Source organism: Nicotiana tabacum, chromosome 15, assembly GCF_000715075.1.
Source record: "Nicotiana tabacum cultivar K326 chromosome 15, ASM71507v2, whole genome shotgun sequence".
Taxonomy (NCBI): Eukaryota; Viridiplantae; Streptophyta; class Magnoliopsida; order Solanales; family Solanaceae; genus Nicotiana; species Nicotiana tabacum.
In genome coordinates, this window is record NC_134094.1 from 134,860,951 (window position 1) to 134,883,363 (window position 22,413).

At 35.4% G+C, this 22,413-nt stretch overlaps 1 protein-coding gene across 1 annotated transcript; it reads left to right on the top strand.

Moving 5' to 3' along the window:
• Positions 1–18,826: 18,826 nt before the first annotated feature.
• Positions 18,827–19,495, top strand: LOC107825216 (uncharacterized). The gene is made up of 3 exons (XM_016652047.1): positions 18,827–19,039; positions 19,100–19,286; positions 19,410–19,495. Exons 1-3 carry the CDS (start codon positions 18,827–18,829, stop codon positions 19,493–19,495), a joined length of 486 nt encoding a protein of 161 aa, XP_016507533.1.
• The last annotated feature ends 2,918 nt before the right edge of the window (positions 19,496–22,413 follow it).

Below are 22,413 nucleotides of genomic sequence, written 5' to 3' on the forward strand. Positions count from 1 at the left end.
GGTGTGTGGACGCTAAGGAAGCATCCATATTGCTCGAGGAAATACATGCCGGAACCTGCGGACCGCACATGAATGGCTTTGTCTTAGCCAAGAAAATGCTAAGAGCAGGATATTTCTGGATGACTATGGAAACAGACTGCATCAAGTATGTCCAGAAGTGTCACCAGTGCCAGATACATGCTGATATGATACGAGTGTCACCCAATGAACTCAATGCAACAAGTTCACCCTAGCCTTTCTCCGCTTGGGGCATGAATGTCATCGGTCCAATCGAACTCGCTGCTTCAAATGGGCATAGGTTCATTCTAGTGGCCATAGATTATTTCACAAAGTGGGTTGATGCCGCATCTTACAAAGCTGTAACTAAGAAGGTCATCGCAGATTTTGTTCGGGATCACATTGTTTGTCAATTTGGAGTACCAGAGTCAATCATCACCGACAATGCCGCCAATATCAACAATGATTTAATGAAAGCCATGTGTGAAACTTTCAAGATCAGGCATAAGAACTCCACAACATACAGGCCGTAGATGAATGGAGTTGTAGAAGCCACCAACAAAAACATCAAGAAAATACTAAGGAAAATGGTAGACAATTACAAACAATGGCACGAGAAGCTACCCTTTGCTCAGCTCGGGTATCATACCACGGTTTGCACATCAACTGTGGCAACTCCTTACCTGCTGGTCTACGGTATGGAAGCGGTTATCCCTGCCGAAGTAGAAATCCCTTCTCTAAGAATCATACAAGAAGCTGAGCTCAGCAACGCATAATGGGTACAGATCCAATATGAATAACTGGCTCTCATCGATGGAAAAATAATGGATGTTGTATGTCATGGTCAAATCTACCATAATAGAATGGCAAGAGCTTTCAACAAAAAGGTTAGACCAAGACAATTCACACCAGGACAGTTAGTGTTAAAGCGGATCTTTCCACATCAGGACGAAGCCAAGGGGAAGTTCTCACCCAACTGGCAAGGTCCCTACATGGTTCATCAAGTACTAATGGGAGGAACACTCATACTTGCAGAAATGGACGGAGAGATTTGGCCAGAACATATCAACTCGGATGCAGTCAAGAGATACTATGTTTAGGATTGTTTACATGTCTTCACTTGATGTAACTGAACTACGCTTGACCTGATTCCCATTTAAGAGGTGATACGTAGGCAGCCCTGTGGTTTCAGTCACATCTTAATAAAATCTTCATTTTCCCCACGATCAGAAACTGGGGCAAGATCGCAAGTTCAGCCAACTTCGTCATATACGGAACAACAAAAAGTATTGTCATAAGTATGCATTTAAACTGGGGCAGAATTCTAAGTCAAGGATGTCGCAATGTCTCTAAAATGTGTCACAGTCACCGATTTATCTAAATTATTTGATGTCGCATACGAATACATTTCAAATAACTATATTTATCAAATACATTGCATATTTTTCGAAAGTTTTATTTCTATGACAGCCAGATGTTGCCCAGGATAACTTAAACGAGATCCCAAGACAAGAGCAAAGGCCGAGCAAGAAGACAAAAGCACGAACCAACCTCCCCCCCTCCCCCACAAAATTCACGATTTTCTTTGGATGCAGGCACGATAAAACAACATTATTCGCAGATACATCAAGTCACTACCTTCATGGCGACAAATTACCTAGCGCAGACACCTCCAGCTAAGAAATACTTTACTTTCCCACCGCCTTCTCATCATTTGCATAAGGTTAAGCTCTATCTCCTCTTCTTGCATGAGGCTAAGCATTGCCTCCCTAATTGCATAAGGCTAAGCATTGCCTTTCTTCGTATGAGACTAAGCATTGTCTCTTCTTCTTGTATGAGGCTAAGCATTGCCTACCCAATTGTATAAGGCTAAGCATTTCCTTTCCCCACATGAGACTAAGCATTGTCTCTTCTTTTTGCATGAGGCTAAGCATTGCCTCCCTAATTGCATGAGGCTAAGAAGTAAGAACTGCCTTTCCTGCATGAGACTAAGCGTTGTCTCCTCTTCTTGCATAAGGCTAAGCATTGCCTCCCTAATTGCATGAGGCTAAGAACTGCCTTTCCAACATGAGACTAAGCATTGTCTCCTCTTCTTGAATAAGGCTAAGCATTGCCTCTCTAATTCCATGAGACTAAGCATTGTCTCCCCTAATCGCATGAGACTAAACACTGTCTCCATGAGACTAAGCATTGTCTCCTCTTCTTGCATAAGGCTAAGCACTGGTTTTCTTGCATAAGGCTAAGCATTGTCTCCCTAATTTCATAAGGCTAAGCACTGCCTTTCCTGCATGAGACTAAGCATTGTCTCATCTTTCCTGCATGATACTAATCTTTGTCGCATCTTCTCGCATGAGGCTAAGCATTGCCTCCCTAATCGTATAAGGCTAAGCATTGCCTTTCCTGCATGAGACTAAGCATTGTCTCCTCTTCTCACATAAGGCTAAGCATTGCCTCCCCAATTGCATAAGGCCAAGTATTGCCTTTACCCGCACAAGACTAAGCATTGGTCCCCCCTTTTGGCATAAGGCTAAGCATTGCCTTTTCCTTACATTAGATTAAATACTATCTCCATTACGCTATCTAAAACCCTGCACTATCCTCTGTTCACCTAGGGGCTAAGCACTGCCCTCATCTTATAAAAGACTAAGCCTTGTCTTGTCTCATCTTCGCATATGCCTAAGCACCCTATCTGTGCACTTCATAGGTTGAAACATCACTATTTTGTCCAAAGGCGTCATAGTCCGAAGACATCATCCTCATAGTCGGGAGACACCATTCCATGGCCTAAGGATCTCTCAAAATTGCACATTATTATTCAAAGGCGTCATAGTCTAGAGGCACCATCCTCGTGGCATGAGGACATCATTTCATGGCCTGCGAATCCCTTGTCATACACTTCATGGCCCAGGACATCATGGTCTGAGGACGTCATCCTCACCGTCCAAAGACAATCTTCATGGTCCAAAGGGAATTTGCATCACGTTTAAATTGTCGCAATAACCCATATATATTCGCGTGCGCCATGTTTTAAGTTTTGCAGGTAACCCAGGAAGTAACCATTCTTCAAACAGGAGAAATCTTCGCTCTGGTTTCCATTCACAACGTTCACATCCTGCAATTGTTTCAAACATAACCGACCATCATCAATTACCCTCCTTTTACTCTATGACCGTTCAGATATTTGCCCGGTGATACATCCGTAATGTTTCAAATTCACATTCATGACTCCGCATAAATTCATCCGATATTATCCTACCCAAAAGAACCCTTTCCAAAACATAAAACCATTCCTATAGCAACTCCATCGGTTTCGTTCACTGTTGGATCCTAACTACACACAGCTTGATTCCTATAACACCAGGGATATGTAGGCAACTCATGAACCCGGGTTCGGCACCCAATTTTTTAAATCCCATCATTCTTCACTCAATTTGGCCAAAATTGGTCATCATTTTCTTTACCTAACAACTCTTTCATCATTCCCGGATAAAGAGGGGCTGCTGTTGATATCCAATTTGCCCTCATATTTTCTCAAATAATATATGTACTTGAAAAACATCCTTTTTTGCATCACTATTTAGCTTACAAATCTATACGAGCATTTTTCTATAATTTTCCATAATTGTTAGAGCTTTTAAATTGATTTTTCTGTACTTAAATTACTTGAATAATTATTAATTACTCCTTCAAATTATTTTTTGATGACCTAGTTACCTAAAATTATTATTTTGCACCTATAATACATGTTTCAAATATTTTTACTTCATTATATATAATTACATTAGCATTTTTGAGGTATTTGCACAATTTTACAGTAATAGCCTATACTCATCCATAATTGCTTTTATTTATGTTATTTGTGTCAAAATAGTATTTTTATATTTTTATAATGCTAAATTATTATTTATTATCATTTTAGTGCATAAATAGTATTTGTATTTATTTATTAATCACTTTTTATAAATTACTTTTTTTATAAATTTTGTATATTTAAATAGTAGCCCAGGTTTAAACCAATTTTTCGAACAAAAATGGCCCAGCACCTTAGCCCAATAAACCCCAAGCCCAAACCAGGCGACCCTTGTACCCAACCCAGTTGTGACCTGCTTAATAACCCGCCCCGCTTCCCCGTTTGATCTTGGTCGTTGATCGTAAATGATCAACAACCCATAATTAACCTACCCGTTCCTTTTTATTACCCCTTACCCAAAACCCTAGCCAATTTATACCAACCCGCCGCCCCTAAACGCTCAATCTCCCCATCACTCTTTTGAGGAACCCTAGTCGCCTCCCCTTAATTCCCTCTCCTAATCCCACGGATAATGGGATTCCCCAATTAGTTACTTACCATATCAGTGTTCCTTCGTTAGTGGGTATTTCTCTATGGTGTTACATAAGTACTTGCTCTATTTTGTCAAGTGTAAACCTCCGAATCAAGGGAGATTAGCTTCACCTTTTGCTGATTCTGCTTGATATTATTTCCTTATTTTTGTTAATTTTATAGTATTGCCTTGTTTGTTTGCCAGATTTCTACAACTATATAAACCCCTCCCCATTCCCCTTTAGGAGACACCTGAATCGCTAGATTTTTACTAAAAATTAGAGCTATCAGTTTATTGTTCTCTCGTTCTCTTGTTCTATACCTTGATTCTTGGCCGGCTGAAAGCCAAGGCCATCGGGATTCGACTTTTCTAACTTTTCTTGGTGCGAGCACTGTCCGAGGTTCATTTGAAGCCCTTGGGAATTTTGACGCATTGAGATTCTAGGTTCTTATTCTTTGTTGATAATCAGAAACATTGTGGAATTTGTTCTTTCTTATTGTCCGTTTAACTGGTAAGTCACTTGGCTTTGCAATTTCGTTCTTATGTGTTTATGATTTGCACATTCTTACCTCTGAAATTCATGGCTTAAGGTGTTTTTGGGCTACTTTTGTGTGCAACTTTTGCATTTGTTTTGAACCTCTTTAGTATTTAATTTTACCTAATGTTGCCAGTTCTGAGACATGTTTATGCCTAATTTGAATAATTTGAACCCTCTTAAGTGCATTAGTTTACTATGTCAATACTCGAATGCCTACATTTGCTATTTGACATGAGCTTGATTTCCCACTCTGTTCTGAATCTCTGTAATGACATAATTGCACATGTAATGTGTTCTAATCTATGTTAAGACCTTTTCTATCAACTATGATCTGCTCCTCTGCTGATGTGTCTCACAACATGTCTCTGTTTTGCTTAATCATATATCCTTAGTGACTGCTTGAAACCTTTAGAATATTTATCTTAGTTTGTGTTTCCATACCATGTTTGATACTTTTCTACTTCATGATATAAGTTAACATGGCTGTCTTATGATATTGTGATGAATCCTTAGCATAATTTGGACCTTTAAGCTTTAAACCTTTTAAGTTAGTGCCCCACTTAAACTTGTTTGATAATATGCACCTTAGTATGATAATCTGGTTGATCTTGTAATCTCAAGGAACTTGATTCTCCTCCAACTCCCAATGTGCTTTCTGCCAATGTGTTATTTTTGCTAAGGGTTGCACCTGCTTCTAAATCTTCTTGACCTTTTTGATTAACTGTTCTGTTTTCTCAACTTTGCTATGTCTACTTTCTAAACTATAAGTGTATTTCCTCAACTTTTGTCCCTTCACCACTGTCCACTCCCTCTTATTTGTTACATGTGCTATTCTGAACCTATCATTCTTGGTCGGCCGAAAGCCAAGGCCACCAAGGCTCTTACTACTGACCTCCCTACTGTGAGCACTGCTCGGGGTCCCTTTGAGACCCTTGTGAACTCTGGCACACTAGGCTTTGGTGTCTTTTAGCCACTCTCTTTACTACTGATACCTGAGCTATCTCTGACACTCGACTCTTTCTTCCTACTATCTACTGAATATGTAAACTGGTTGATTTAAGTGATTTTATGTCTAGGTAATAATGGTCAATCTATGGTTGTTTGGTTTGGCTTGAGTTCTCCTATGGCTTCAGGGTTGTGCTGATGAATATAGTTCCCTGTTGGGAATCTGGGTATGCTATGTCAGAGTTGTTGAAGGCCCAAGCAATGCTGCGTATTTGCTTTTGGGCCCGTTGAGGCCTACTGTCGTTGCTTGTATATTATTTTATAATTACATTTATCATTGGGTCTGTAATAACTCTGTAATGAATAATTGGGGTGATAGTGAAACTGGGGAACGAGTATACTCTGATATTTACATGTAAGGGTAGAAAACATGCCCATAGGATTCATGTGATTTACTTGTTATCCGACTTGTTGTATATGCCCTTTAACTTCCGCTGGTACAAATCATGCCTTTAGGAAACTCACACACTAACATAACTTGTCTACCATCAAAGCACGGGGGTAAACCCTCTATTTATTCTACTGATGTGTGCTACTAGACAGCATACATGAAATAAATGCCAGTGAACTTTCTTTCGATTTGTATGATTATAGCATATTCATTAGATACCCTGCCTATAGGATTTGACTAGCTTATGTTCTATTTTCACCTATAAATCATACCTATAGGAACTTGACTAATCAATTATCTACAGTTATTGTTATTGCTCCACCTAGATAACCTGCTCATAGAGGTAAAGTGTTATAAAAAGAAGGTTCGATTCTCAATTGTTAGAGATCTTGCCTATAGGATACTGTCATTCGCTTAATATTGTTTATCCCCTTGTCAAGGCTGGGTTCCCAGAACTATTTTCATTTGCTTAACTATGCCACTATTAGATATCATGTTTGTAGGACAATGTCATCTTTCTAAAACTGGTATCTAAAACCAACGTTAACAACAATTGGTTTACTGCTTCCTCGTCTAAGCCACTAGAAGCAGTAATGTCATATAAGTGCGTTTGAATCCAAGGTCACATAGAAACCATGTCTATAGGGCTTAATAATTTCTAATTGGCTTCAGTTCTGAAACTGTCTAATGCTCATTGTGAGAACCTATTTTACGTGCATTTGTTGTCTATGTGTGAGCCTTAAACTGCTCTCATTTGAAGTCCAATTTATTTTGTATGTCGCTTAATTTTATCATTTTGAGCAACCTAAGTTTAGTCTAGAACCATCCTAAATAGAGGTCCAATGCCTCCTGGACCATAGGTATGGGACGGGTAGTGCACGCAAAGGGCACGACTTAGAATTGAATTAGAGCGCTTAGGTAAACAACTTTAACATAGTAATCGGGTAGAAGGAGATGATAGTTTGTGCCTGCTGAATAATATGAGTAACTCCCTACCTCAAGGGAGTTACGAAGTATTATTTATGTTGCACGGGGTGATCCTTTAGGCTAAAAAACTTAGGACCCCTTTCTCTTCTTTATTCGTTTAACATCTAATATAGGTTTAATAGTTATATCCTTGTAATCCTTACTTCTCATTGTGTTAATAAATTCATTTGACCCGTACTCTCTTTGTTTATCTTGCCTAATTATAATCCACGTAGTCTTAAGTTCGATCGGGACCCACAGTTGTGGACCTCGAAGAGTGCCTAACACCTTCTCTTTGAGGTAATTTGAGCCCTTGCCTGATCCTTGGTGGCGTTGACTAGTCAAACAGAGTTATCTGCATGATATGTGCCCTAACGCACCTTAAAAATCATTAGGTGGCGACTCTTCTCTTCTTTAACACATTATCTCCCATCCAAAAGAGTTGTCACGACGTCGAAACCCGCTTTTCGCGAGAAAACGGGGCGCAAAAACTTGTATTTAATTCCTTTAAAAAAAGGGCTCGAAATGTAATTGTAACCGATTTACCTAGTCTTAGAGACTAAGTGTCACCACGACGCCTGTAGTGGGATTTTGGGTCGTGACATCTCCTTAATTATTTATTTATTTTTTATTCTTTCATTGTCACAATTTATGCAACACTACTATTATTTGAAGAGTCAAACTATTTTTTCTTTTATTACGATTTTTTGCAATTTTTTATTCAATTAAATATAATTAGAATTGGTTAAATATTGGTTATTCTTATTTTGGTGATCCCTATCCATACTGTGGAGGACCACACTTATGGTAAAATTGTGAATCTCAATCTTATGAGTGAAATTTGTATAATGTGTGTGATTGTCAAGGTGGCCATTGGGATGGTTGTCCTAATTCTTTTTACCCTTCTGTGAGCCCTTATTATGATATTTTCAATAATGTTTGTGAGTAAGATAAGAGCAATGAAGTGGAGAATGTAGAGCGTGTTGCTCGTATTATGGACATGGTGAGGCAAGTAGCCGAGCAACAAGATGAAATTCAAAAAAAGACTGCCTTAGAAAATAAAGTATTGTAGGCTAGAATGGAAGAATTAATGGCCAATTTTCAAGAAGAACCTCATCTCGACAAAGAGAGTGAATTCCCACAAGAAGATAATTTTGAAGAAGCAGATATAGTAAGCCAATCTTACCTATAGGAACAAGATCAAGTAATGAAATTTCATAAGTTCTCCGTAATGGTCTTTCAAATATGGTAGAACAACTGATAGAAGGAAGAACTGAGCTCAGACAAGAGATAGACCAATTTGGTTCAGATATCCATGACATGTAGGCTCGATTAAAAAAAAAAGATTGAGGCGTCTGATACCCAACAACAAATTATTGTGGATACTGGCCAACATGTGGAGCAAAAAAAGGTAGTGTTGATGATGCCTAGGTTGAGAAAGTGTGCAAAAGTGAGTATGTTAAAAGTAAAGCGTTTTTAGAGTTGGAGCGTATTGGACCTCATTCTAAACACTTTTCTATATTGTGTTTGGTTGGTGACACGAGAATCCATCCACCCGAGCCTATGAAGGAATCAATAGATGGGGAACAAAGTGCATACATTCTGAAATTTATGATGCCAAGGAGACAAAATGGCATCCCTCACTTAAGGGCCAAATATTGCAAGATGCAATATCTATTGCTTTGTTCCTTTATTTTCACACCACCGCCTCAGGAACGTGACAGAAAAATTGATACAAAATTGGGGGCTCAATTCATATCCTCAAAAAAGAAGGAAAAGTGGTGAAAGTGATGGTGTCGTGCCGCGACGTTAAATCAAGCGCTTGTTGGGAAGCAACCCAACTTTATTTTTTATTTTTATTTTTGTTTATTTATTTTTTTATTGTGTTATTTTTGTGTTTTGTAGGAGTAGGAGTATGGAGTCAAAGTCAATAGGCGTATGCAAAATCGAGCTGGTGGTTGGCACTAAGTGTAGGGTGCTCGCACAAAGGACCATACTTGGGAGAAGCCTGAGTATCCCATGAGCTGCTAATACTTCAGCTTTTGGCCTACCAGGGAGTCTCTTTTACCCTCTTGTTATTTATTGTATGCATTGAGGACATTGCATAATTTTAAGTGTGGGGTGAGGAGATTGTCTGGATGGTTTTCTACGCTATCTTAGCTTAGTTGTAGTACTATTTCTAAGTGTAGTAATTTTTGTGTAAAGAAAAAAAAATGAAAAAAAATGAAAATTGAGAGAAAAGTTTTTTTTAGATTTTTCCCGACGATGGATTTTGTGGATTGCTTTCTTGAGGGATTAAGGTCCAATAAAAAATACAATAATTTTTTTTTTGTTCTAGTTAGTTTTAGTTAGGTAATAATCTCCCTTGGTTTTCTTTGTGCATCGGTTCTTTTCTAAGGAATGTAATTTGAACCGGAAAAGTTTTTTATTTTTAAGATCAGATTTTTTTAGGAGTAGTATAAGAGAGAGAGAAGATATACCCTTTGTGACTTTTTTGATACTAGCATATATAGGCCTGAGCTTGAGTAGTATTTTCCTCTCAGTGCTTGAGTAATGAATAAAATAGCAGACTTTCTGACACATAGGCTGAGGGGTGTGACTCTGTATATAGCTTATTCTTATTTTGTTGTTCGCTATGATCATGTCTGTCTTATAGTAGAATTGATCCATCTTGATTGATACTTGTGCTTTGTGGGGTGAGGATTGCTTACATATATTCTAAGTTTTGCAACATAGTCTAGAACTTGCCCTGCATGTTATTGAAGCAAAATAAAAGTGTTGCTTTGTTTAGAAGATGATAATAGGCTTTATTTGGTATGTCTTGTGAATTTTAGCCTTTTCGGATATTATACAACTAGTCTGCCCTTTGAGCTTGTAGCCTTTTGCTTGGAAGCCATATTTTTACCTTGATTCTTTTGTTGAATCCCTAGTTTTTGCACCCTGCTTCCTTGAGCATTGTTGCTTAGACAACGATATTAATTGATAAATTTGAAGAAAAGGATGATTAAGTAAAAAAGGTGACTAACGATAGCTGACAAGTGATGAAAATGCTCTCTTGAAAATAATGTGAAAAAAAAAAAGAAAAAAAAAAGAACGAAGAAAAAAAATTGCGTTGAAAACAAATGAAACGATCTTGATACGAGGAAAATTCTTGTGAAACAATTGATGAAGTGAGTACTAAAAAATAAAATTAAGAGATGAAAATAATGATTGATGAAGTCTAAAAGTGCAAAGTGGTTAGGGAAGTGTAAGTCACTATTATATAATTCTCCTATCCGCCCTCTAGCCAACACTACGACCCGTTAAAGTCATATTTAATTTTATTCGAGCATACTTAATTAGTAGAGATGTACATAATGGGCAAGCATATGGTTCTTTGTGGATACATGTGAATTTCTTGTGAGTGTGAGAGCTGTTCTTTGATGCTAAGTCCTTAATTTATATTCATTATTTGATTTGCGTGTATGGACTATTTATTCTTATGAGGGCACTTGTTTCATGATAGATAGGTGATGTTATTAGATTTATTTGACAGAGTAGGCAAGGGAGCTTAAATTTGATGAGTTAGTGTCCCTCTCGTAGGTTAAGAGGTTAGAAGTTTATTATTTGCTTGTCACTTGTATATTTTGCATGATGATTAGGAAGTATATATCTGATGGTTTGAGTTGCTATAGGACCTAATTGTTAGTATCAACCAAAGTGATGGTGTTTCTAAGCTTGATTTATTGAGAGTATTTTAATGTTGACTCGAGGACGAGCAACAGTTTAAGTGTGGGGTTCTGATGTTCGGCCAAAAATATATGTATTTAACCATTGTTGCCTCATATTCTAGTACTTTTAATCATCTTTTGAGTACTAATTATATTACTTTGTGCTTAATATTATATTTCAACTGTGTATGAATAAAGCAGTGTGAAGATGAAGAGATTTGCAGCAAAATTGAATAAAACATAGAAAGAAAGAAAAACGAGACAAAGGGAGGACACCTTTTGGTGTTTCCCCCCAAATGTAAGACAAGAAAAGAATGAAATCCAATTCAAATCAAGATAAGAATTGAGATTACAAAAACGTTTCTCGTTTGTGCGCGACGTGCTGGCATGGAACCTGTGTTGCGGGATTTTTTTTTCTATTTCGTCCGGAACAAGGTTATTTCGATCGAAGACGCCCTCAACTCATATAAAAGTAAGTCTAAATATATTTTGGGAGGAGAACATGCTATTTTGGAGGGGAGAATATAAACAACGCTTGGAGGAGGCTTCTAACTAGTTTTTCTTGTATTCTCTTCCTTTAATCTCATAGTTTATTAGTTTTAGAGTTGTGGGATGTTACATGAATGTTGTAGTTTGAAACTTGAATTGTTCTTATTATTTTATCATATTGGTTTATTTATTCAATCTTGTGATTCATTATTTGATTGCTTACTATCTACGAATCTAAGATTGAACTTGGGAGAGGGAATTCTAGATTGCATATAAGAATGAGTAGAGCGAGATCTTGAACCTGGATTACGGGGAACAAATTTGCGGTTAGTATAGGGATATACCTAATCGTCTTGCTTGGTTATTATACGGGAATTATTAATGCGTTCTTGTTAATCCCAATTCCATAGAAATAGAGGCGTTAGGTTAGCTTGAATATGGGAGTAGCATTTTGGGAGAATAGTACGAGCAATACTAACCATGTCAATCAATAAATCAGGTAAATTAATTAGACAATTTAAGTTGAAGACTCAGTGGGATTGTTAGCTAACCCATAGCTCTAGAATATAGACTCTCATTGAATTCGTGTCTAATTTCGCCAATTTATTTTCTTTAGTTTCTTAGTTTACTACTTTAGATTAGCTTTAGTTAAACAATCACACCTAAGGAATCGTTTGAATAATCAATAATATATATCAACTATTTCATCAGGTACCTACTATATTTCACCATCACGTGTATCAAGTAACTTTATCAGCCAGGATGATGCTTTACTTATAATGATTTTAATTCCACTGATATATTACTCATTAACTTAAATATCTACTTTACATTCCACTAATATAATATTACAAGTTTAAACTTCATTTACCAACATATTTCTTACTAAGCATAATTTATGTAAAGTCCAATGAATCTTTGGCTTAAATAGGCTAATTACTAGCTTAATAACGTGATTTTAGTGACACAAATGGGTAGAGGATGTCACGTTGATTTATGAAAAAAAAATGGTTAGAACATGGATACAATTATTTGGTGTATAACTCAGAAGAATAATAAAATAGCGAGATCGCAGTCATGTTCGAGGTTCTTAAATTAATTTGTAGCAGCAGTTTTTATGATTATAAACATTACATAAGTGTTGATTAATGAAGCATATAACAAGTAATATGAGTATAATTAGTGGTGGGCCAAATGAGGTCTTAATTATTCTTAGAGTGGGAACTTAATCCCTCACGTGCTGCTGAAAATTTTGGCAGCATACCACATGACTTATGCAAAATTATATTTAGTTATTAAATTAATATTTCAATTCCTTGGAAACTCTAAAAAGAAAGAGGGATACAACTTACATAAATATAATATAAAATAAGGAAGAGAGAACCAAGACTTTCTTTTGGCTTCTCCTTGACGCTAAGGTAGGCATTCTGCCCTTTTAGCTACTGGAAATTCGAAGGAGGGCTTAGGTAGAGTGAAAGTTTTACAATCGATCAAGTTCTTAAAGATAAGTGGTAGCAACAGTAAGAGATAGAAAATCATCTCTAGTTTCTCTGTAAGGTATCCATAAACTCCCTCTAATATTTTTATCACTTTTAAAGTGTGTGTGTGTTGATATTTAAGAGAGAGTATTTAGTATATATAGGTTGTGATATAAACCACAGATAAGAATTAATTTGAAGAATTTGGATACTTAGGGATTCTTGTTTGAGGTGAATCTTGAAATGGGTCAATCTTGGGTTAAAATATTTGAAAATTTTAGGATGTTTTGAGTATTAACTCACTACACATATATGACATATTATGTAGATTGAACTCTGTCAAGGCAAGCTTTAGCTAACTTAGAGCGACTTCAAGGTATGTCGATCTCCTAGTTACTTGTGTATTATCAAATTTACTCCTGGCTTCGAATTATAGTTGGATGATATTCCGTGCACATTAGGGATAGGCTTTCATGGCCTACTCTTGGTTTGGACAAAGATAAATAAAAAAAATGTGTCTTGTCTAGCTGTGCGGGAGCGGTACCGCAACCTTTTTGGATCCTTTATATATTACATAACAAAGTAATTTTTGGCTGATGGCCTTTAAAAGAAAAAAATATGAATAAAAAAAATATATGCCTCGTCTAGCTGTACAAGAGTGGTACGACAACCTTCTTGGATCCTTGACTGTACACATTGGCCTAACTATTCAGGGATGGTACGACAGTCTTCATGGATGGCATCCTGATGTATTCCAGCACTATGTGTGCCATTGACATTGAGATACTAGATAATGAGGACGATACTAATGAGATATTGGACATATGAAAGAGGTCTAAATGAATAAAACTTAAATTCGTATTCTTGCAAATTTATCCTTTATTGTGATTTTGTGTACCTTATCTTCCTTAATTTAATCGAGATATTTATCTTTTGCCATGTTATATAAATTATAATTTGTATAACTCTTATACAAACGTTAGTGGCGGCTATGACGCATATCTGAGTATTTCAATACTCAGGCATCATTTGTTTAAATGGTGTTAGGTTTAGCAGATGGTCGAGTGCAAGGCAGTCATCGCACATGCTAGAGTTTTCACAGCTTCCTCTCTTTTGGTGAGCCCACCTTCGTACTCGTGGGACCACAATATTTCAGTTGTATAATTTTGTATAGTGCAGACAAGCTCCGTAACTTTATTACTTTATTTGTAGCGTCATGGAGGCTCCGTAGAGGATTTATATTATCTTAGGGGAATGGGTACTCATATGACATTGCGGATGATATTTTTACTTATGTCTAGTTTATGTTTTTTTGATGAAATTTTATTGTTAATGAAGTTTATCTTATTTCTCTCATATAATATTGTAATTACTTAAATGGATTGAGCTACACGATAACGAGTTGGGGTATGTATTATGCAATATAATAAATTCTTAGCATGAAATTCAATATTACAGTTGTGGCAGAAAAATATTTATATTTGTAGCACATTGTTCCATTAAAATAAGAATATTAATTATTAATCCCTAAACATAATCAATTTGAATGGAAAGTCAATAATTCTTTGTACAAAAATCATTCTTTTTTTTCATCTTCTTAATTTTGTTTTCTACCGAAGCCAATATATTTTCTAAATTTGTTCCATTCGTTTTCTTTTTAATTATCTTTCTTAAGTTTTTCTCTTCCTTCTTTCTTCCTTTCTTACTATAGAGATCTTACTTCAATAATAATATACGTTAATATATACAAAACGTATATATAAAATAATATACATTGAATTAACACATATAACGTATACAAAAAATATACATAAACAATATATCTTCAATTAAGATGACACTTAGACATGTGAAATATACATAAAAAATATATCTTAAATTTAATTAAGATAGCATATAAATATACAAAAACAATATAAAAAATACATCCTGAATTAAAATAGCACTTGACATATAAAATATATTTAAAATATACATTAAAAATATATTTTAAAATAAGATGGCACTTCACAAATAAATATACAAAAATTATATACATAGAAATACATTTTGAATTAAAGTGATACTTGATATACAAAGTATAAAAGACGTATAAATCAATACATCTTGAATTTAGGTGGCATTCACATATGCATCAGATTTTTAAAAATGGAGTGAAGAAGATGCATGTTGGAAAGGGAGAATGGAGATGGACAAAAAAAGTACTTCCCGTGATTAGTGAGTTAGTTAACTTATTAAATGTTGAGCTTAATTTTTATAATATGCAAATAATGAAGAAAAAAAATGCTCTTTATGGAATAAGCAATACTTTTGCATTTTTCTTTTACCTCCATATACATATGTTCATTATCAGTGAACATGACGCATATTCATTCCCATTTGAATTCAATGGACTTCAAACAGATATGTAACAAAATTTTCTAATGTATTAATAATAAATTTCCTTGCGAGAGAACGCATAGCATTCTATAGGTACATAGGATCAAACGTAAAGCAACGCTCTCTTTGCAGAGTTGTAGGCGGCGCTCTATCGTATCTCATAAACCAATTCATAAGGGAGTTGATTAGAAAATCCTCTGTGTCCAAGAAGTACCTTAGCATGCCAAATTTATGTCGAAGGTACGGCTCAAGTAAGCCTTAGTTTTTCAAAAGTCCCAACAAAAATAAAGAGAAAAAAGCTACAGGTTTATCTTCATTCTTTTATGATTTTCTCAAGCTTCTAAAAAACATAAAATCACAGTATCTTCATTGGAGTAGACCCCAAAGATTTCGAATATCAACATATATAACAAAATATATTATTGGGAAATCTATGGGTTCACTTATACGGGGAAAAATCTATCTATGTGAATAGTTTAAATTTTGTCTTTCGTGGTCTTTTTGATCTATTAATATTCTTTCCATTTGTAACTTATTTCATATTTGTCTTTGTCATTAACAAGACTCTAACATGATATGTGAACTCCATGTATTCAAAATATTCGAGAGAAAGGGTCCAGTTATGCCTGTGTATTTAGAACGATTCAATTACTTTCAAGCTTTTGGTCACTTAATACTCATGTCGCTGCAAATCTTGTCGCATTTTTCCTTAACATTAATGGAGCTCAATCGTGAAATGGGTGGACTCCGTGTTTTAACATTCTTCAAGAGAACGACTCCAAATTTATGTATGTGTTACTCGAAATAGTAAAAATTTGCCTTTGTTCAACTTTTGGTCACTTGTACTTTTGTCATTAGAAAATTGTCTCGTATGTGTTCTTGTCATTAATAAAGCTTCAAGAAATTTGTGGAAAATTTGAGTCTAAAGAAATTTTTGAGACTTTCACCTAAAAAGAAGGTAACATTAGACTAAAATTTAATGAATGAAAAGATTAAGCAATTCTGAATAGTTCTGAGCAATTTTTCTTTAGAAAATACAAAAACATAAAAAATTTAGAAATAGCGGCGCTTTAGTTGTATTTAGCGGCACTCTGATAAATAAAATTTTAAGAAAATAAAAAAATGGAAAAAATTAGAAATAGCGGCCCTTTATTAAATAAAATTTAGAAAAATTTAAAAATTTCGGTACTTTTATTGCATTCAACCTTTCACAAGTTAGAATTTTCTTTATAAATAATCGATTATATATCTCAATAAATGTACTTTAATTTGGTAATAAAAAATATGTAAATTTTGTTCATTTAAAAATACTAGTCTCTATGTTCGTGCTTTGCACGAATATATTTTGCATGCGTACCTAAAGTAATAAACTTTCAACTATTCATTATATAATACTATGTTATTGTAACTCTATTGTACCATCTATTTTTAAGTAGAAATAGAAAGGAAAATATTCAAGAAAGAGGATTTCCAGTAATATATCTAATAAAATTTAAATTCACTAACTATGGCTAAGAAGATTAATTAAAAACAGTTATCAAGTAAATTAGGGGAACTCAATCATATTCCATATACACTCTATTATTTAGGATATCATAAGTTGGTTTTCCTCTTTCGTGCCGAACTTGATCGTCATTTTCTACAAAATTCCTATTCATCGTCACTATAAAGAAAACAATATCGACATTCAAGCTGCCAATGTCAACGCAGAACAATTGATATAAATTTTCGTGTTGTTCAAAGAGTCATATTACATCGTTATGTGGAATATTCTAAATACAACAAAGTAATTTCACATCTTTCAAGTGCTTTAACTAATAAAATATTGCAGGATTGTTTTACGACATGACCTCAGGCCACACATAATAAAAGCCATATAACACAAAAGAGAGAAATAATCATAGATGTGAACTGCTTCATAACAAAGTTATACTAAAAGTTTGTATTAGCTAAAAGGTGGACAATATTTTTATAGAATATATTCATAAAATATAATTTAATGCAATAGACTGAGATGTTACGAATATTTATAATTTAGTAACACAGACTATGAGTTACAAAGTACTATAGAGTAATATTTATTTGAGATTGGAGCACTGTATTTTAATCTAAAGAGGGTAAAGTTACTTCAAAGTTCAAATTATTAATTAGACAATTAAAGTCCTAAATATTACTATGTTTTGAGCAATAGTGGGTCAATATGTCTTTTTATAACAACAAAATATAGTAGATTATCCTTAAAAACATATTTTTTAAAGGAACATGCCGTAGGTTTCTAATATAAATTTAGAATCATATCGAATAATTAGGATAGATTTTTAATTCTATAAAAAGAAATAAAAAATTTATCGAACTGAACTGAACAAATTTTATAGAAAAAATATGTTCTATAAATTGTTTTTCTATAGTATTTTATATGTGTTAACGATATTTTTTAGAACAAACAAATTTAGAAGCATTTATTTCAAGGTACCGTTAGTTCACTCCTACTATATTACTTTATTTATAAATTTTATTACGTGAATAGTTGAAAATCTCAAACTACATGAATGTTTAATTCCCTAACGTGTGATGCATATCACGTTGAGTCAAAAGCTTTGCAAATTGTCTGATCAATCGATGTGTATGCTAAAGGTACCGTAATTATTTTAGATCAGTATATATGTGTCTCATATTTAATTATCACGTGTTAATTATCAAAGAGTTGCATCCCATGCTATCCGATGTATTTCTTACTAAATATTGTTTAACACTACTATTATTATTTAGATGTGTCTAGTTAGTTGGGTTTGATGAATGTCGTGGTAGAACGAATTTGAGCTAAACACCATTAAATATAGTGCCATGTTAAATTACCTCTCAAACTTTAAATTCAAATTTTTGAATAAGTCTCGTGTCTAATATCTAATGAGAATACAATATGATAGTGAAGATGTATATAGTTGTGTAGAATCTTCTAGAATTAGTTATGTAGTCAGTTAGTTTAGGTTGTTAGTTAGCTGATACATCATCTATATAGGTATGTGAATATACTGTACAAAAATACAAGAGAGAAAATTTTCATTTCATTTCTCCCTTTCAATATTTCTCTCTAATACATTCAACTCCACAATCTCTTCTGCCGATTAGGGTTCATCAATTACCCCTAAAATTAACATGGTATCAGAGCAATTAATCGCGATTGCGAGTACACGACATTGATTCTGGGAGACTCTGTTAGTTCAACGATTCAATTAATAGGAGACTCTGTTAGTTCAACGATTCAATTAATAGGTGAGTTATAAAATTGAGATTCAACAATGGTGACAAAGACAGATTTGTACCATAATCATCCATTGTTCATTCATCCTTCAGACATGACGGGAGCTCCGATAATATTGATCTAGCTGACTGGTTTTGACAATTACATCACCCGGAGTCGAGCGATGGAAATCTAGCTGCTTGGGAAGTACAAGCTAGGGTTAGTCGATGGGACTCTAAAAAGGGGGAATTTTGATGCAGAACTAGGTCATCAGTGGGACCGATGTAACGCCATCATTTTAGGATAGATCATGAGCTCAGTGTCAAAGGAATTGATAACAGGGATTGTGTATGCGAAGAATGCTAGAGCTGTTTGGGAAGATTTGAGGGAACGATTTGATAAGATGAACATTTCACGAGTGTATCAGATGCATAAAGCAATAGCTACAATTACTCAAGGAGCTGATAGTGTGTTAGTGTATTTCTCCAAACTTCGTAATATCTGGAATGAGTTTGACAACATGGTACCACCTCTATGTGATTGTGCCAAGTCTAAAAATTTTATTGAATTCATGCAAAAATAGAAGGTCTTACAGTTTTTTATGGGCTTGAATAAAACCTACGAACAAGCTAGAAGCCAAATCTTGATGATTAGCCCTACACCAAGAATTAATAAGGCATATTCAATGTTGGTTGAGAGGGAAAGCCAAAGATCAGTGGCCAACATCATGACAGCAGGGGATGTAAGTGATTCTGCAGCTCTTTTGGCTGGTAAGGGTGATAAGCACCAGAACTATCAGAGACCAAAAAAAAACTAGAATACGCAATATGACTATTGTAACATGAAAGGTCATACGAAGGAAGGATGCTACAAAATTATTGGATATCCTGCAGGTTTCAAAGGGAAGAAGAAAATGAACAATGCATATAATGCTTGTGCTGAAAACAATCAGCCCAATGTAACTGCTCGAAATACATGAGGCATTGGTCAGCCTGAGGGATTTAACAAAGGAGAAATGGCTAGAGCACCATAATTGACCACATAGCAGTATGATCAGATCATGAAGATGCTGAGTCTGAATATCAATCGAGAACCACAACAGGAAAATACAGCCAACATGGCAGGTAATGCTTATTCATTTCTTGTTGATATAGCAAAGGCACACTGGATAATAGACACGGGAGCAACCAATCACATGGTTGCATATCTAAGATTGTTGAATAATGTTAAAGCAGTTAACATTAAAGACACTAAGAAGGTTAATCTACCAAATGGGGAAGTAGTACATGTGACACATATTGGGAATTGTAGAGTCACAGGAACAGGGAAAATCAAAGATGTGTTGTTTTTACCTGATTTCCAATACAACCTTATGTCGGTGTCTAAGGTGACAAGGGATCTTAAATGTCTGGTTGCATTCTACCATGACTTTTGTTTGTTCCATGACCTCTTCAATGGGGAGGTAAAGGGTATGGGTAGAGAGAAAGATAGACTTTACCTACTAGTATCACAAATAAATAAAGCAGCTGGAGCATAACCAAGGGAAGTAACAAGAGGACTAACAGTCACATATAAATAAAGAATAAGTAATGGTGTTGCACAAGAGATTGGCACATGCTTCAGGAGGAGCTATGAAAAAACTTCTAGGTTACAACTTAGAAGTATGCCAATCTGTAATAGATAGTTGTGATGTATGTCCACTAGCCAAACACCACAGATTACCTTTTCCTTCAAGTACTAATAGATCAAATAAAGTATTTCAATTGTTGTATTTGGATGTCTGGGGCCCATATAATACACCAACTTTTGATGAAAATAAGTACTTCTTAATGATAGTAGATGACTATTCTCGCGTGATATGGATTTTTCTGCTGAAAGTTAAATCAGATGTCATCATAGTCCTTAAAAGTTTCCTTAAAATGATTGCAACTCAGTTTAGTGCAGTGGTTCAGGCAATAAGGTCTGATAATGGAGGGGAGTTTGTGAACTCAGAAATGCAGGACTTGTTTAGGTCCTTTGGAATCATACATCAGAGAACTTGTGCTTACACACCCTAGCAAACTGTGGTAGCAGAGAGAAAGCACAGGCACCTCGTTGAAGTTGCCAGGTCAATAAAATTTCAAGGTCACATTCCTATCAGGTTTTGGGGACACTGCATACTAGCTGCAACTTATGTGATCAATAGATTACCATCAGTAGCACTTGAAGGCGAATCCCGCTATGAGGTGTTCTTTTATAAAACAACTTCTATAAGCCACTTGAAGACTTTGGAATGTCTATGTTTTGTTGTTGTCTTACCAAGGGGAGACAAGTTTGCAAGCAGAGCAATTAGAGCAGTGTTTATGGGGTATTCCAGTGTAACCAAAGATTACATTCTATATGATCTGGAGAAGCATCTGTTCTTTGTGAACAGAGATGTCACATTTAGGGAAGATATTTTCCTATTTCAACTACAGGATACAGAGATGAATCGAACAATGGATCCCTTCCTTGTAAATGATAGTGATCTATCACCACCAGGGAGCCCAATACCAGTATGTTCACCTACATTGGAATCTCCTCCAGCAAATGTCTCTGCAATTGATCCTGCAATAATGTCAGAAGTAGTACTTGTCAATGAAGTTTCACAGGAGAATTCGACCTTAGAGGGTACTCTTGAGAATGAAACTTTACAGCACACTTACACCACACATGCATCTACAGAATCAACTAATCCTAATTAGGATATACAAAACATTCCTGCAATAGATAAGTCAATAGTGCCAGTTGACAATATTGAGCAAGTTTTTTCACCCATAAATAAAATTGACACTACAGTTCCTCTAAGAAGATCTCAAAGAGGATCCAAAGAACCTGTGTGGATGACAGAATATATTACTCAGAAGCCATCTACTAATTCAGTTTTGTATCCTATTGAGAATGTTGTCAACTATGATAGGTTATCCTCATCTCATCACATCTATCTTGGAGCTTTTTCAGCAATCACAGAACCTCAAAATTTCTAGCAGGCATCCCAAGATAAGAGATGGGTTGAGTCTATGCAGGCTGAAATTCGAGCTCTACAGGAGAACAACATCTGGGAACTGGTTAAGCTACCACCAGGAAAGAGACCTATAGGATGCAAATGGTTCTACAAAGTGAAGCTTAAAGCCTGTGGTAAGATAGAAAGGTTTAAATCTGGCTTTCATCAAAGCAGTCTGGATCACTCTTTGTTTATCAAACAATAAGGGTCAGACATTGTAGTAATTCTAGTCTTTGTGGTTGACATGCTAGTAACAGGAAGAAATTTACAACTGATTGAAGCCACCAAAAACTCTTTGCACCACGCATTCAAGATCAAAGACTTGGGAGATAGTTTTTCTTTGGAATGGAATTCAGCATATCTAAGGGAAGTATACCGATCAACCAGAGAAAATATGCATTGGAGATAATCTCTAAGTTAGGGCTCACAGGTGGTAAGCCACCATGGACTCATTTAGAGTCAAATGCAAAGTTGACTGTGCCAGAGCTTGATAAACTGATAGGAGTTGAGAATGATACTTTGCTAACTGACATTGGACTATATCAAAGGCTCATTGGAAAGTTTTTGTATCTGACATTAACTAGGCCAGACATAGCATTCTCAGTACAAACACTTAGTCAGTTTTTACAGAGTCCAAAGAAGTCTCATTGGGATGCAACATTGAGAGTGGTAAGATACATCAAGAGAGAATCAGGAATGGGAATTCTGTTAAGTAGCAGTAGCAGTAGCAGCAATAGGTTGTGTGTATACTGTGATGCTGACTGGGCATCATGTCCCAATACAAGAAAATCAGTGTCAGGTTAATAAGAAGAACACAATATCAAGGAGTTCAGCTGAATATAGAAGCATGGCAAGCGCAGTATCAGAAGTAGTAT

Coding starts and splice junctions, on each gene's coding strand:
- LOC107825216 (XM_016652047.1), top strand. CDS start 18,827: ATGAGCTCAGTGTCAAAGGAATTGATAACAGGGATTGTGTATGCGAAG. Junction 19,040..19,099: donor GGAATGAGTTTGACAACATG/GTACCACCTCTA, acceptor ATGCAAAAATAG/AAGGTCTTACAGTTTTTTAT. Junction 19,287..19,409: donor TTCTGCAGCTCTTTTGGCTG/GTAAGGGTGATA, acceptor GATATCCTGCAG/GTTTCAAAGGGAAGAAGAAA.